At 36.6% G+C, this 15,324-nt stretch overlaps 1 protein-coding gene across 3 annotated transcripts in view; it reads right to left on the bottom strand.

Moving 5' to 3' along the window:
- Positions 1–15,324, bottom strand: part of LOC129258920 (dynein axonemal heavy chain 5-like) — a 99,084-nt gene that overhangs the window by 70,793 nt on the left and 12,967 nt on the right. For 2 of the 3 annotated variants that reach the window (XM_064098518.1, XM_064098520.1), the window contains exons 1-17: positions 14,108–14,199; positions 13,349–13,381; positions 12,722–12,938; positions 11,935–12,119; positions 11,027–11,207; positions 10,050–10,309; positions 9,555–9,653; positions 8,941–9,122; positions 8,274–8,393; positions 7,633–7,834; positions 6,758–6,853; positions 5,519–5,848; positions 4,781–5,010; positions 4,138–4,289; positions 3,385–3,592; positions 2,652–2,860; positions 1,951–2,213 (exon numbers count right to left, since the gene is read on the bottom strand). In XM_064098518.1, coding sequence (XP_063954588.1) covers positions 1,951–2,213; positions 2,652–2,860; positions 3,385–3,592; positions 4,138–4,289; positions 4,781–5,010; positions 5,519–5,848; positions 6,758–6,853; positions 7,633–7,834; positions 8,274–8,393; positions 8,941–9,122; positions 9,555–9,653; positions 10,050–10,309; positions 11,027–11,207; positions 11,935–12,119; positions 12,722–12,938; positions 13,349–13,381; positions 14,108–14,197 — 3,057 coding nt within the window. In that variant the 5' untranslated portion in view covers positions 14,198–14,199. Of the gene's footprint in view, positions 1–1,950; positions 2,214–2,651; positions 2,861–3,384; positions 3,593–4,137; positions 4,290–4,780; positions 5,011–5,518; positions 5,849–6,757; positions 6,854–7,632; positions 7,835–8,273; positions 8,394–8,940; positions 9,123–9,554; positions 9,654–10,049; positions 10,310–11,026; positions 11,208–11,934; positions 12,120–12,721; positions 12,939–13,348; positions 13,382–14,107; positions 14,201–15,324 lie in introns of those variants that run through there. The other variant, XM_064098517.1, reaches the window with a different exon arrangement.

Here is a 15,324-nt window from a genome sequence, read left to right as displayed (position 1 = left end):
GTATTGTTTCACCAATGACCGAGTAAGGAAAATTTTCACAAAATATTCTCATTCATCGAATGATTGATACTGGAATCATGTTGCATGAAAACAATTCTCTTCATCATGGTAAGAGCATAGTATTTTCCCCATAAAATATGAAATAAAATAGTGTTTGCATCATGCATAATATAGGATCACTCTGAAACGAAGTCATAAAAGATTATAATGTACATGTATAAAACATCAATTGATTTGGAATGCAGAGTGCTGCATTACAATGATACTTGTGAGTATTTACACCTAATGTCACATAGTGTATCAAGAATCTTCTAAGCTGATAACAGGTGAAAGTGTAACTTTGGGAATATAAAGTAGTAAATATAGGCAATTCCATAAAATAAGGTGCCAAGTTTTGACATTTTGGTGTCCTGTAAACATTAGGAACTTTAAAACTATAAGCCATCCAAACCATCATGAAACTAGTGAGAAGTTTCATCCTAGATAAAAAGATGGAAACATGAGAACAATGGTTTGATATTTTGTAGGCAACAGAAAAGAAACTAGTTTCATGACAGTTCTGACGGCCTCAATAGCTCTAACGCTAACATGACACAAAATAGGTCAAACTTGGCCCTTATTGATGGAATAGGCTTGTTGGGACATTAACAGGTATTGATGTGTATTGTGTTGATTAATAGTGGATGCTATGATTGCTCAGGGTCAGGGATCGAGTGCAGAGTACTTGCATTCATCATCATCCCCCTGTGAGCATTGAACTGAGCCAACCATTTGCTGTAGAGTTCAGGAGGAAGCCGTTTCTATGACAACCGTGTTAGTGGAGATAAATAAAGGGAGATGAGAGGAAGGGGAGAGGAATATACATATAGTCAGTAGCTGCTAATACTACATGGTTAGTATAGGAATAGCTTTCTGTTGGATATGAAATACAAATTTGAATAGATTATGTGACAATTTCTTACAAGGGTAATTTATATATAAGTACTGAAATAGGCTCGAGACTTAAGAATTGCAATCACTACATTGTAGTTCAGGAAGAAATTATGTAAATATATTTGTTAGTGTAGAGATTCAAGAACAGCAAAGAGGAAACAGTGTGATAACATCTTTACCAATCATCTACCTATAGATGAAGGATCTAAGAAAAGGAGTTAATTTATAGGTAATACTAGACAAGTACGTTGCTGCTTCTGTGAGTAGAATATTAACACTATGCATTTACATTATTATTTTAAATGCATACCATTGTTTATATAGATTTATAAAGAATACATCTATCCTATTCAGATAAGTGCTACTATAAGTATAAACATCACAGTGCATATTAATATAAGGAGATACAAGTAAAAGGTAGAGAAGTATTGCTCTTTACTAAAAAGTATTACAGGACAATTAATTCAGTAATCATGCTTTAAGGACTCTATACCTTGACAATGGTATTCAAATGCAATCTGATTTATTTTTTATTTTTATTTCCATGTTCATCATTTACTTTACTGAATTTTTTATGTATATGTACATGTATTAACAAATGACTAACTTTGTGTCTGACTTAATAACATGCATGGATCTATGGGAGCACTGTTGACAAATAAATCTTGAATTAAACAATATTAATACTAGAAAAGAGAAACTTCCTGAAAATTTGGTTCAGAACGTTTCTTCACAATCGAACAATAACCTTTGTCATATACAACTACTATATCAACAACACTGTTCTAAATCTATAATATCTCCACATATTACAACTTGCCATTTTTCATTAAACTACAAGTATGAGCACTACAGAATCTACTCATATACACAAATTTAACAGAAATCCTACTCAATAATTCAATATTGTAAACTGTTTGTCTAAATAAGGCATAGGGTCAACATCACACATGATGATTCATTTAGTGTTATACAACATACTGTAAATAATCGTTAATGTAAATGCACCCTGCTTACCTTGAGAGCAGCCTTCTGGCTCAGGATGGTCTGTTCCCACTGCGGGATATTCTGCGCCATCTTGAGGATAACCTGGACAGCCTTGTTGACGGTAGATTGGATGTCATCCAGGCTGGGTTGGAGGACGATGGATGGGATGGAGAGGATGATGTCGGCCTGGAACAGTGGTACCTTGGCCTCCTCGTTCTCACTGGCCCCACGGGTGTACTTGTTGGTTCCGATCTGAAGACGTTTCTTGATGGTGTCAAGGGACAAACGAGTACCTAAAATGCGAAGTTCAGAGTTGACAAAGAAAAAATGTAATAAAGAACACGTTCATATCGAAGGAAGAAATTCTTTTTACTAATCAAAAATTAATTGCATAATATTAAGAAAAGCAAAAGAAGATGTGGACACATTAGTTTTACTATATTGTCAATGTCAATACACTCATTCTTAATTACATTTTGAGGCCTTCTGTACAGCATCTTCATGAGCAATAGGACAGCAAACTTGAGATATGACAAAAGAAAATATCATTATACAGTGATAACTTGCACTATAATCATAAAGTTCTGCCACTCCCTATCTGTACCACTAACCTCGATTACAGTTCAGTGACCTTTACTCATCTCCAATGTCTTACTTATATCTAACATTAATAAATGGATTTCTTTTCCTGAAAGAGAAGGTTTGATATTACTCAGACCTGACAGACTTACACTTGATGAGAGCATCGGTATTGCGTTGGCTGAAGCTTCCTAGCATGGTATAGAAGCAGCAAGGCAGACATTCCAGGCATCTCTTATGCTTAGAGTCTGGGTGAAGGCATGGGTAGGAACCGTGAAGGTTCTGCTTCTCATTCTCACGTAGGTTGCCAACCAGAATCTCCACAAGATCCTTGACTGAGGCTTCGACAGCCTGGCTCTGCCTGAAATTCAGATTTGTGAAAAGATATATGCATATTCAAGTGCCACATGGCCATAATACGCTACAAGAGATAGTGATACTTGTATCTAAAGACTGAATCTGGACCTGTTTTGGAAGTGCAAAATCAATTATTATCAATCACCCTGAATTTTGTCAGGACATAGTTGATATTGAATTCTCTACTCCAGGGAATTGAAAATTGCACAGGTATAAGCAAATTCAAATTGTCAGAAAAAAAATTGCATTTTATGGAATTCATATTATATGAAAGAGCTGCTCACATATGATGTCACAATATTAAATCTTTAATGATCACAACCTCAATTATTCTTTTGATGATCTCTTGCCAAATCATCATTGTTTTTTTCTGCTTTTAACAAAAAATATATTATTAGGGTGAACGTCCTCTTTAAACAGGAAAATAGGCAAAATATTATTCCTTCTAAAAGCCATAGCGAAACCTAACACAGACTTTTTCTTATGGTAACTTTTCAACATTCTCAACCGATAAGACATTCTTCCTACCTGGTAAGCTGGTCGCAAGCCTCCTGGCATGTCCTCTCGGTAGAGGCTAGGAATTCAGTGGTAGATGTGGGTTCATGCACAGGCAAGTCACATAGAGCGGTAGTGGCCATGTCCTTGAGGACATCGTCAATACGACACTCCAGGAGGTCACACACCTGCTTGGTCTGGTGCTGCAGGAAGTGTATCTCTTTGTAGGTGTTGCTGATATCTGTCAAAGGCAAAAAACACAGATAAAATTCCTATATTAGAATCTATATTAAAGCCAAAGTAATTGGTTACGTCCTCGGGAAACAAATATCTATGTAGGTGTTGTTAAAATCTGTCAAAGGCGTAATACACAAATAAAGTCAAACCTGCTTTGGCAAGCACCTATGGCCCACCTCTCTATAAACACCACAAATTTGGTTTCCCTCGAATTTGTTTATCAGAGTATTTGTTGCAGGAATATGTTTATGAAGACCAACTGCTCATAAAGAACACCTTTCTTGTCAGTGTTGGGTGGTCTCTACAGCTTTGACTGTATTCTACATTATTACACACCACATTAATCCCAAGTGTCCCCACCTAGGACCATCAGAGGGGACAAAACAGTTGACCTAGCACACCTGAACAAAGAGAAAAAAGGCATGGATGAAGAAACTTTGTGACTGAGCTTAAATTGATATCTGATATAAAAGAAGAAGATATCAAACAGGAAACACTGTGATTTAAATTGATTCATATTTCATTCAACAGGTTCAGTCAGATACTTACATTGGTCAAGACTGAGAGAAGTCCAGTTCAGACTGGTCAATCCTGGCTGCAAGGCTTCCTCTACGCGATCTCTGAATGGGGTCATCAGGGGTAGTAGGATGTTCGGGATGGTACCGACGATGCGGTCATACTCGTTCAGCATCTCGACCAGACTGTCCAAATGAAAAACGATTTTGGGTGAATATTTGAGTAGTAGTACATAGTAAATTAAAACTTTAAAAGAAGCTCTTTCCCAGTGAACGGGGTGGCGGTTGCTGTATTACATCACACTTGCAGCAATCACATTTCCACTTTCCCAGATTAATCCATCCTAAACCTAAAATGAGTATTGTTATTAATTGTATCAGAGAGGATTCAACATTATAATTTCTTCTTATCTGATAATATAATGTAGAAAGACAATTCACCCTCTTTCATAATGAAAATCTCAATCTTGTACTAAAATAACCAAGTACATGTATTGACTAAATCTCCAAGGAGTAGTGTGATACATTGTATTATATATGATTCAACATGTAAATTGGAAATAATTCATATCCGATTAAAAAAATAAGGAAAGTCGTGATCCCCTATTTCATTATGAATTTCTCAATCTTGTACTAAAATCACCATGTGCACGATAATGTTGCAAGAGCCGACTTACGCAACATAGTTGCCCCTGATCTCGGTCTCCCTCAACACGAGTACTCCAGCAGCTTCAGGAATCTCAAGACCCAGCTTCCCCATGTACTTGGCCTCAGCAATTAGCTCAAAGACTTGGGGGTCAAAGTTCACGTACAGGACCTTTGTCTCAGGGTGGCGTACTAAGAGGGAGGCCTGGAGACCAGAACGGATGTTGTCTACCGCACGGAACCAGCCACGATGGTACAGAACCTACACAAAAAACAATGGTTATCATCATTATTATTATGGTCATAATCACCATAATATAGCATGGACAGATCCAACTGGTAATCTTATTGCCCTAGCTTTAGCCAAGCTGCTCACAGGACATGAAAATATTAACCTTACACAACCGATTGCTCTTTTAAACCTAAATATCAACCTTAATTCAATAATCTCGATATTGCATTATCTTACTTTCTTGGTGATCTATCAAAAAGTAGGTGCACACACCGAGATTCATGCTTAATTAGTCATCCAGCCCTCTTCCTTATGTCACCTTGTTAAGAAAACATCCCAATTCTTGGTCTACCATTTCCTATTATCCTTATTGTATAACCCTTAGCTCAAAATGTTCACTTGAATTTCAATGTTGTTTTACTACTTTGTGAATTTCTTTTTGTACAGCAAGAATTGACAAGTGTATATAATTATCCGTCTTAAAAACACAATAAATAAATTGAAAAGTGCTTTTCTCATCAAACTTGTGTACACTCACCTCATACTCCAGGAGAACAGTAGCCATCTTGTTGTAGTTACGGATCAACTTCTTGGCTTCATTTGTCTTCAGGATCTCCGGCTTAGCCTTGAAGGCCCTCATAGGGTGCTCTATCTTCCTGAAGAGCTGTCTGCACCAGACGATCTTGCCCGCTACCGGAGGGATGTTCCTCATGATGGGCGGATCTTCCTTGCCCTTCTGGTAGAGCTTACGCACCATCTCCTGGTCGCGGCCGTAGTTAGACAGGACACGCATGTACTTCTCATTCAGGTTCAGGTTGGCACCCTTGATCTTCTCAAACTTGGAGAGCAGCACTAATGCTTGATCGGTCTGGAGATGGAAGCAAACAGTTCATACTGTTCATACAGCCATGGCGTAATTTCCTTCGGCAAGAAATTTATCCGCATTGTGCTGCACTCAACCCAGGTGAGGTGAATGGGTACCTGGCAGGAATTTATTCCTTGAAATGCATGTGCGCTGTAATCTTAGTAATTACGGCTGCCAAGCTACAGCTGGGGTAATAATATCCAAGTCCTTTGGAAGCGCATAGAGACATTATTCATAATCGTGATATGCGCTATACAAGAACTGTTTATTATTATTATTATTATTACTGATTAGATATGCAGAAACATACATCTTCACAACATCAAGAATGTAAAGTAATTACTTAATGAGACTTTTCACTCAAAGAATGATCTGAAATTCTTGCAGCACTTGGTTCTACTATCGCTCACACAAATAACAGCTTGTGAATGTGCAGAATTTGTTGGACCGCACATGCCTTGAGCATTCAGTGTTAAAGGTAAATGCCAGTTGTGGTAACGATATCAAAATGAGTTCGTACTGAATCCAATGAAATGACCACCAAAGTGTCTGTTTGTATGAATAAAACATATGTGCCAAAGAATTCTGGAAGAAATTGTGTAATTGCTGAGAAATCAGCAAATAAGCACAGGATTCGGGTCAAGCGTCGGGCCGACATTCAAGGCAATAATAATACACTGTCCCACGTGCGCTTATCTGTGTTGGTGATCTCCAGTGCGAACATTTTTCAGCGTAGATTTCAAGATTTCACAAAGTTCAGTTTATGAAACTGTACCAGATCTAGATCCTCGATGATATACTGACAATTAAGCCTGGTTTACAGACTTTCTCATGAAATCAGTGTTTACTGCTGGCATTTCTCTTTAATGCAATGAAGATATCATTATTTTGTGGAAATGTAGAAGAACTTACCGTGAGTGGCTTCTCAAACCAGCTGTCTACAAAGTTCTGCAGGGCATTGTGAAGACTCTCAATCTGAGAGCGGAAATCCATGTAATCCTGATCAAACTGTACATGGAAGACAAGAGTGAATAATGTCAATTTGAATCAAGAGGTAAAATTATTCCAATAACAATATCCAAGTATTGTTATAAGACTAACGTCAGGGTGATTCAAAGGAATGTAGGCCGACCTCTGTAAGTAGGCTCTTCAATTGCCACTGTTTTCAAGTTTATGTGAAATACTATTACTCCAAAATTATCCTGCCTTGAGCAGCTTGTGAAACAAGGGAAAATTTTTAAGAGAAGAAAAGTCAGATATAGCAAGGGTTATGTTATGAAATTGCACATAAATAAGTTAGTTTGTAGAAATTTGTGGTTAAAAGAATCCTGGCTTTATATTAAAAAGTTCAGAAGCAGGGGAAAGTGTTGGAGTGGAGGCTTCACCATACACCAAATGATATCTTCTTGGAAAATGAGTGGTGCTGCACAGGACCATAAGGACCAGCTCAATCTTGATGTTTCAGTGTTCTGTCCTTAGATGAATGAGGTTAGCACCAATGATGTTAGAAGGGTTTCCTACCAACTTGAATATAGTGTATGCATCATACATGTAATAGTGTGCAGGAATCACTGATTGAGTCCAATGACCAGGTTAATAATAACCCTGTAAGAGTGCTGAGATACGTACAATGTATACGTACATGTATGTCTGAAGGGCATTGAAAATAACCAGGTTATGATTATTTAGCAAACTGGCTAAACAACTACTTGGAGAGACCTTATCCATTTCTGATTTTTATAAGCCAACTTTATAAGCCATATATCAATAGAGAATCTTATTCTTACCTCTCCCTTGCGGTGATCCAGGATATCATAGTTCTTCTTCTTGTGTGTAGCTACAATCCCCTGGAACCTGATGTAGAGAGAGTCAATACCTTCAATCTTGACATCGGCTAGTCCACTCAGACTCTCCATAGTGTTGACCAGGTCAGCAATACGGGTCAGGCGACGACAGAACGTGTCAAACTTCCCAAAGATATAGTTCTCACTGTCATGGAAATACATATAGAAAAGAATATGTTATATATTCATCATAATGAAAATAATCTGCCAAAGTTTCCATAATGATTAACTGCAACATCATCATCACCATTGCTGTTATCATCAACAGCATCATCACCATCATCATTGTTAGAATTATCGTGAGCAAAAGTGCTAAAGCAGCAGTAGCAGCATCATCTCCATCATCATCACCACCACCACCATCAGTATCATTATCAATAGCAGCAGCAGCCACAGCAGTAGCAGCATGGAATGAAGAGTCAATTTGTCCTATTTTATGGGTTGGCAAATTCATTCCTGGTTACATAATGGTAGCTTTTCAAGCTTTTCTGTATTTGGAATGTAAATAAGTGATACCATCTTCTTTGCAATCATTTCTAAGATTGTATTCACATAAATAAGCATTCAAATGATGATTGTCTCACCTGAACTCAAATTGTCTTTCCTCAGGTGTCTCCTTCAGCCTTTCCTTCGTACGGTGGAAACTCTTCTGGTATTCCTCATTGAGTTTGATGCAATCATTCAGGCGCTTCAGCAATACAGGCCTAAAAATATAACAAATTATAGAGAAATATTGTTTGAAAGCCCAATCATTCACTCTTAGAGGGTAAAATCACTTGAAGACACAGCAGAAAACATGTATCTCTCACCCCTTTTTTTTACTACCCTACTACGCTATATATGGATCCTTCAGGAAGGACATTAATCAACATTTGAGAACTAACAACTTTATTGATTTTGATTGGCTGAGGAGCACACATGTCTGACTGTCAATGCTGATAATTTTCATGAAAAGCTCTCCTGAATTCATATTATTAATTATTTCTTTGATGGTGCTGGTTATTGTACCTGGCAGCTAAGAAAGCATGATTTCTTGTTAGTATGCAACCACAGGACTAATGGCTCAAGAACCTCTCCAAGGGACTTGGTAGTAAGGATACATATCTTCTTAAAGGGCATTAACGCATTGATTGGGAATCGAACCCTGGCCAACAGATTGCAAGACCACCGCCCAACCAACTGAGACAGAACGCCTCCTTAGGACCTAAGAAAAGAATAAAATGTTAGATTTATTCCTTGAGAAGTGGTTACCTTTCATGATCCCAGATCTTGGTGACATCCCTCTTGATGTAAGCCTTGCAGGTAGTGATCATCTGGTTGGTGACCTTGACAAAGAGTGAGGTCATACGCTCCGAGGTGTTGTAGTAACGGGAGATGCTATGTATCATACGAATGGCGTTCATCAGGCTTGGAATGTGCTCGATCATCGCACTCTGTAATAATAATAATAATATTTAAAAAAACAGAGCATTCATTATGAGCAATCTATCTAGTTAACTATTACGAGGTGCAACAGGAAAGGGGAGGGCTAAGGAAGTACAGATAATATATTTGCTTAATATGCTTTTGATTTTAGTCTGTAAAACAAATACAAACAGAGAAGTTAGATTCATGGAAGTCAGTTCCCTGAGTATAGCAATATGGTACTGTGTTGTTGTCCTGACTCTCGTCTTTCAATAAGAGTCACATTTAAATCTTTGTTAAACACCAACTGATTTCATTGTGCATGAACTTTGTTTGGTCCCGTCAGTGGTTTGAAGCCTGCTGCCTTATTTATTGAGCTATGGTAGCCCCTTGAAAAAGACAGAGATCTCTGTTAAATTCAAGTTTTTGATACTGTTACAGATGTCCACCATACTACTTACCGGATCACACTTGACGAGAGGTCCAAAGAATTTATCCAGGGTGTAAAGATACTTGACATTATCCTTTGCCTCGTTGGCAGCATCAGTGATGCGACGATCCTGGGGGGATATACAAAAGATATAAACACTATGAGAACAATCATTCATACAGACACAGATATTTTTGCAATACTTGAGTAATGCATCTCTTGCAATGTACAAATAAATAGATTTCACAAAGGAGTATTTGCACAACTGATCAAAATTGTAGTAATTTTTAGTATTGTACATAACTACTGACAGATTTCCGGTACCACTGCACTCAAACTCGATAGGGTATTTCACTATTTTTTCCTTAATGAATTCCAATGGTAATATTAAATAGTTAATAAAAAAAGTTAGATTAAGTTTTAACTTTGTAATATTTGTTTGTTATTTAGATTTAATAATGAATGAGTGAAAAAGAAAAATATATTATGAACATAGTGAAGTAAGTTATTTCTAATTGGTTCTCACCAGTTCTTTCCACTGCTTGAGGACCTTGGACTTGGCAGCGATCAGCACACCGACCACTGCCTTACATCTTGGGCTCTTGATCTGATCTAGGAGGCTGTTGAACTTTGACATACGTTTCTTCCAGTGATCCAGCTCGGCTGCAGGACCGATGTCATCCGCTTCCTTTCGCATCTGCTCGCTCTCCGTCAATACCTGGACGATCTGCTTCAGCCACATCATACTTAGCTCCTCCAGCTTCTCAACAGTGTCAGGGACAGAGGCTGTACAATGAAAGATGATGATGGTAATAATGATACAAAACATTAATAAGGCACTTATTACACAGGCATTTCTGACACCAAGTATTAAAATCAAATGGGCATACAAATTAAAAATTGTAAAAAACAAAATATCATCTGGTGAATGGCTGTCATCGTAAACAAATGATATTGATGGCCAATCAATTAAGATATGAAGTGTATCATCAGGAAGAGACATAAGTGAAAAGCTAAATGGAAGATATTGTCATATGATTTATCTGCCTCCATGATAATTCCTGATTACAGGGAGATTTTTCATTCTTTATTGTAATTTTTATCAATATTTTGTTATAAAAAAGTCAAGCTGACACTGAGGGCAATTCCAAAATGATCAACCTTTTTGTACGTCCGACCCCCATTTTTCTCTATTCTTACTTCACTTCATAAACTGACCAAGTCGTTGTCCTTTTGAGAACATATTTACAGACTGTAAAAAGAACAAGAATTCTGAGACAGATAATTTCATGAAGGTCCCACACATAGGGGGTCGGATGTACATATTTCATGGAATTGCCTTAGGTTAAATATTGATTGATGTCCTCTCTTATTACTGCTTCCAAATACAGGATTTACTCATTTTCTGATGGCAAGGGAAGTATTTGAATGAGTTTACAATCAGATTAGCCATCAATAACTTCATAAGAACAACCACACTCCAAGGAGATTCAATGGCCTTACCTGCAGCAGTGAAGTCTGCAGCCGTTTTGAGTGAATCCAGCACGGTCTCTAGGTATTCATGCTCACACAGCTGCACCCTGCCGTCCATGTTAGAGGTCGCCGTACCAAGGCTGCCAACGAACTTCTCAAGCTGCTCAAAGAAATCAGACACCTGACTCTCGTCCTTGATCTCGCCCCAATTCTGAAATAAAATTTAAAAAACTTAGTTTTTACTTCAATAAAGATTGGAATAGACAGTACATGTACATTATTTAATAACACTTTATACACAATAAAGTAATTCTGACAGAGACAAGTAATAATAGTACATAAAATTTATAAAGTGCTTTATACATGTTTCAAAGCACCAAGAGAAGAAAAGGTATGAAGAATGATGACAAGAGTAAAGTAATAATAATGCAGTTCTTGTATCGCACATATCACATAAATTATATAATTGCCAATGCACTTCAAAAGGAGTTAGTCAGTGATTTTGACCAGTCAGGGCTTGATGGCAAATAAGGTATAAAGTTTGACCGAGGAAAATTAATAAATATCAATAAATACTAAAATACAATTTGTTAGTCTCTACAACATTTTCATTCCTATGGTACAAATAATATTCGATCATTAAAAGCCATACTTCTCATATTGTTGTAAGAACAAGGTAAACAATGATTAAGAGCTGGCTGAAGATGTTAATGAAGTGAAGTCAAAAATGGGCATATAATGTTTGTTTTATGGAATTTCCCAAATACCTGTCCTCTCATTTGTAAATTTAATGTTCTTGTGAATATTAATTGTTTTACAGAATTCCCTAATACCTCTCATCTCATTTGTAAACTTCACTCTCTTGTAAATATTTGTCTTTGTGAAAGGCAAATTCCAGTAAAGGATAATAAAGTTTTCAATTCAATTCAACAAATTACCTCCTGTAGTTTAAGAGCAGGCATCATGATCTTATCTAGCATCATCTTGAATCCTTGGAGGATCTTCCCATTCGTACAGTCCATCATACCAAAGTTCACCTCGGCAGCGATGTTAGCAGATGTGATGGCTTTGTTGGTAGAACGCAGGAAAAAATAGCACATACCATTCAATCCTTCAGATGTACCTGGACAAGAAAATGAATTGGGAGGGTCAATTTAAGCAAGAAGTTATTTTAATATTAACTTGGTTGGTCTTTCCACAAGTAATCCATCATTTTTTTAAATACTATTTAAGTCTAATTCTTTGCTTTTACAGGCCTCCAATTTCAATGTTTATAGCTCCAGGCGACTTTTCCATAGGGCATATTTCTATATTACAGTACCATTGGGAAAATAAATATGGGCACAAATAAAATCCAAGGCGAATGAGAGACATCTAAGCCAGGGCCCCCTCTTACAAAGAGTCGCGATTGATCCGATCAATCATAACTACGGACGGCCAGCAACGTCAACATCTAACATTCGAATTTGTTCAAAATATTTTCTAGATATTATGTGTATTCATAAATTAATCATTCTCTTGAAGATTCTGTGTGATTCTCTATGTTTACCCAGGAGATTGTGCAAATTTCCTGTAGAAAAAAACATGGTATGGATGGATTTCCATACATTTGAGATTGATTGGATCTATTGTAACTCTTTGTAAGTCAGGGCCCAGTCAATACTGTGATACACTAAGTTTTGAGTTCAGTGTCCTTTAAAGGGCCTATATGAGGTGATAACGTACCGGTGGTAAGGAAGAGCTTCTTCTGTGTTGGTTGAGTGATGACGCTGGATGTATCTGTCCTGGAATACAAGGTGTCGCGACTGGTAGCCTCCTGATAGAAGAACATCAGCTTGCGTGGTCCATCCTGGGCAAAGAACTCACCGATCATGTCAAACTTATCATCTCCAAGCAAGAAGTCCTCCACTTGAGATAGTTCCATGTTCAATGCCTCGGCAAGCTAGATACGGCAACAAGAATAATAGCATTAATATTTTGCATTGCGATTAATTCAAATATGCTTCTGTAACACATTTGAAGACCTTTTTTCAATAGGTTCAGGCCTTAACTGGAAAGAAATTACGATTAGAACTAGTGTCTGGAGGACTGAGCACACTTTTATGAATAGAAACCTCAATTAGAACTACTATCTAGAGGACTGAGTAGTCTTATAAAGACAGGTACAAACCTATGATTATAAAATTGTAGATGTCAAATTAAAAACAAATACATTTAACGTCAGTCTAGATTATTTTGGCCATCTATTCTTAATTTAAAGAAAACGAAAAAAGCATGTCAACACTTCATCGCAAATATAATTAAACTATCTTTCTAATTCTTTATTTTATAACTATTTCAGAATATACTTACACTTGAGAACATGAAGGTATGTCTACTGTCCATCTGGAAGGGGAGAAACCACATGAGAAAAAGATGAGTTGTTTTAATAGTGAATAATGTCACTAGATTACACATTGTATTTCATCTCCATATTTGCCAAAAATTAGAATACAAGTGCTTCCAATATTTACATGTATATTTCTTCATTCAGGTTAAGCATTCAGAGCAGACAAGTTGATGTCCAACACATTGTTTCATCTGTATGAAGCAATCACTTAGATACCCCTATAAACCTTTATTATCTCATTTTCCTAACTAGTGCTATGCATTAGGGCTGAACAATCTAAGAGTTTGTAGGATATGCCCCACCCCGTCTTCCTTCCCGGAAAAGTAAATATTTTAAAAATATAGTAAAATGTCAACAAGCATTGGACTTGAAAACCTATTTTTTTATTTATTGCCAAATTCTCAAGGAGGCAAATGTTGACATTTTTTAAGCTGATTACAACCTTTGATTTTGCTTGTCATATTCTTGAGGGGTTTCTGTTGATCCATTCTACTCTACCTCGAAGGTCAACTATTTTTCTTGACAAGAACAAATTTTGGACAATACAAACCCCATTGAAAAAGACTTGTATAGGCTTGAGTCTTTGCAATTTCATGAATTAGAAGGATTTTCAAACTTTCTCAATGACCCAGGACTTCTAACGTGCAACACCAAAATGGCTCGAAAGGAGAACATTGTCAGAAAAGAGAGGGGAAAAGGACAGAAATTTTAAATTGCCTTACCGCCGTCTTCCTTTCATCTCGATTAGCCTTGGCTTGCTTTGCCATCTCCTTCATAGCCTCCGATGACATCACTACATTCTTCTTGACCATGGACTGGAAATTCATAAAAGGAAATAAATAAGATGTAAATATGCCTGACAAAATAACAAATATTGCGGATTTTCCTGGGGAGATGAGACCTCCAAACTCAAATTTTGAGGGAAAATGGTGTAAATAATTCACCTACATGTAGTGATCTCTGGTCCAATTTCAAACTATGTTATTTGAAAATGATGTGACTACAGTGTATACTATGCAAAATGGACGACTCTCCCATTGATAATTTTGGTTCATTCTGAACCAGATATAACTTTTAAAATAATTTTAAGCTTTGTTGTCCCAAGAAATACATCATTTAAGACTTTAAATTCGAACAAACAAATAAATCAAATGCTTGATGGGAAAAAGGGAAAGGCAAAATCAAAATTGCAGGAACATTTACTGTATACATGTATACATGAACACTACCAAAGATTGTGAAATTGTGAAGTTGATTTTACAAACTTGAAATGAACTTTGATCAAAGTTCTATCAATATTAAATGTACTTTCAAAGTTCAATTAAAAATACATGTAAGCACACAAAATTTTGCAACAAGCTTTCACTCGCTATTATGTGAATATCAACAAGTTCCGATCTTAAGTGGCTCACATAGTCCCATGACTCTCAAACTATATGTGCATTGCAATTTGATAAACACACAAGTCCTATAATAATAATTTTGCTTTTGGTCTTAAGACAAGCAAGAGGAAAAAGAAATGCAAAGATTGTGACTTGGGGAAAAGGGATGTCACAGCAATCAGAAGCAATAGCAAAATAATATATTAATGAATATGTTCATACGGTGCTCTGCAATATACATAATCCATACATAAATAATTATTAATGGGAGTAAAAAAAAAGAAATTTGAATGGAGTTTTGTGCACAAAAAATAAAAGGTGAAAATCATTGAAAGGGTGTATAGTGCATACATTGTATTTGCATTCTAAAAAAACATAGTGATGTACGCTCAGCATTGTGTATAACATAATGTAATACAAGAATTTTTTTTTATACAAAAAATGCAATACAGAAAATGGTAAACTAAAATAAAGTATATTGTACATGTATTGTGATAATGGTGTTCATCTAACGATCTAACAGTAACAAGCACAGCACATTTATGAGCAAGTAGACC

This window comes from Lytechinus pictus, chromosome 4 (genome assembly GCF_037042905.1).
Source record: "Lytechinus pictus isolate F3 Inbred chromosome 4, Lp3.0, whole genome shotgun sequence".
Classification (NCBI taxonomy): Eukaryota; Metazoa; Echinodermata; class Echinoidea; order Temnopleuroida; family Toxopneustidae; genus Lytechinus; species Lytechinus pictus.
This window is presented reverse-complemented; position numbering and strand designations above follow the sequence as displayed.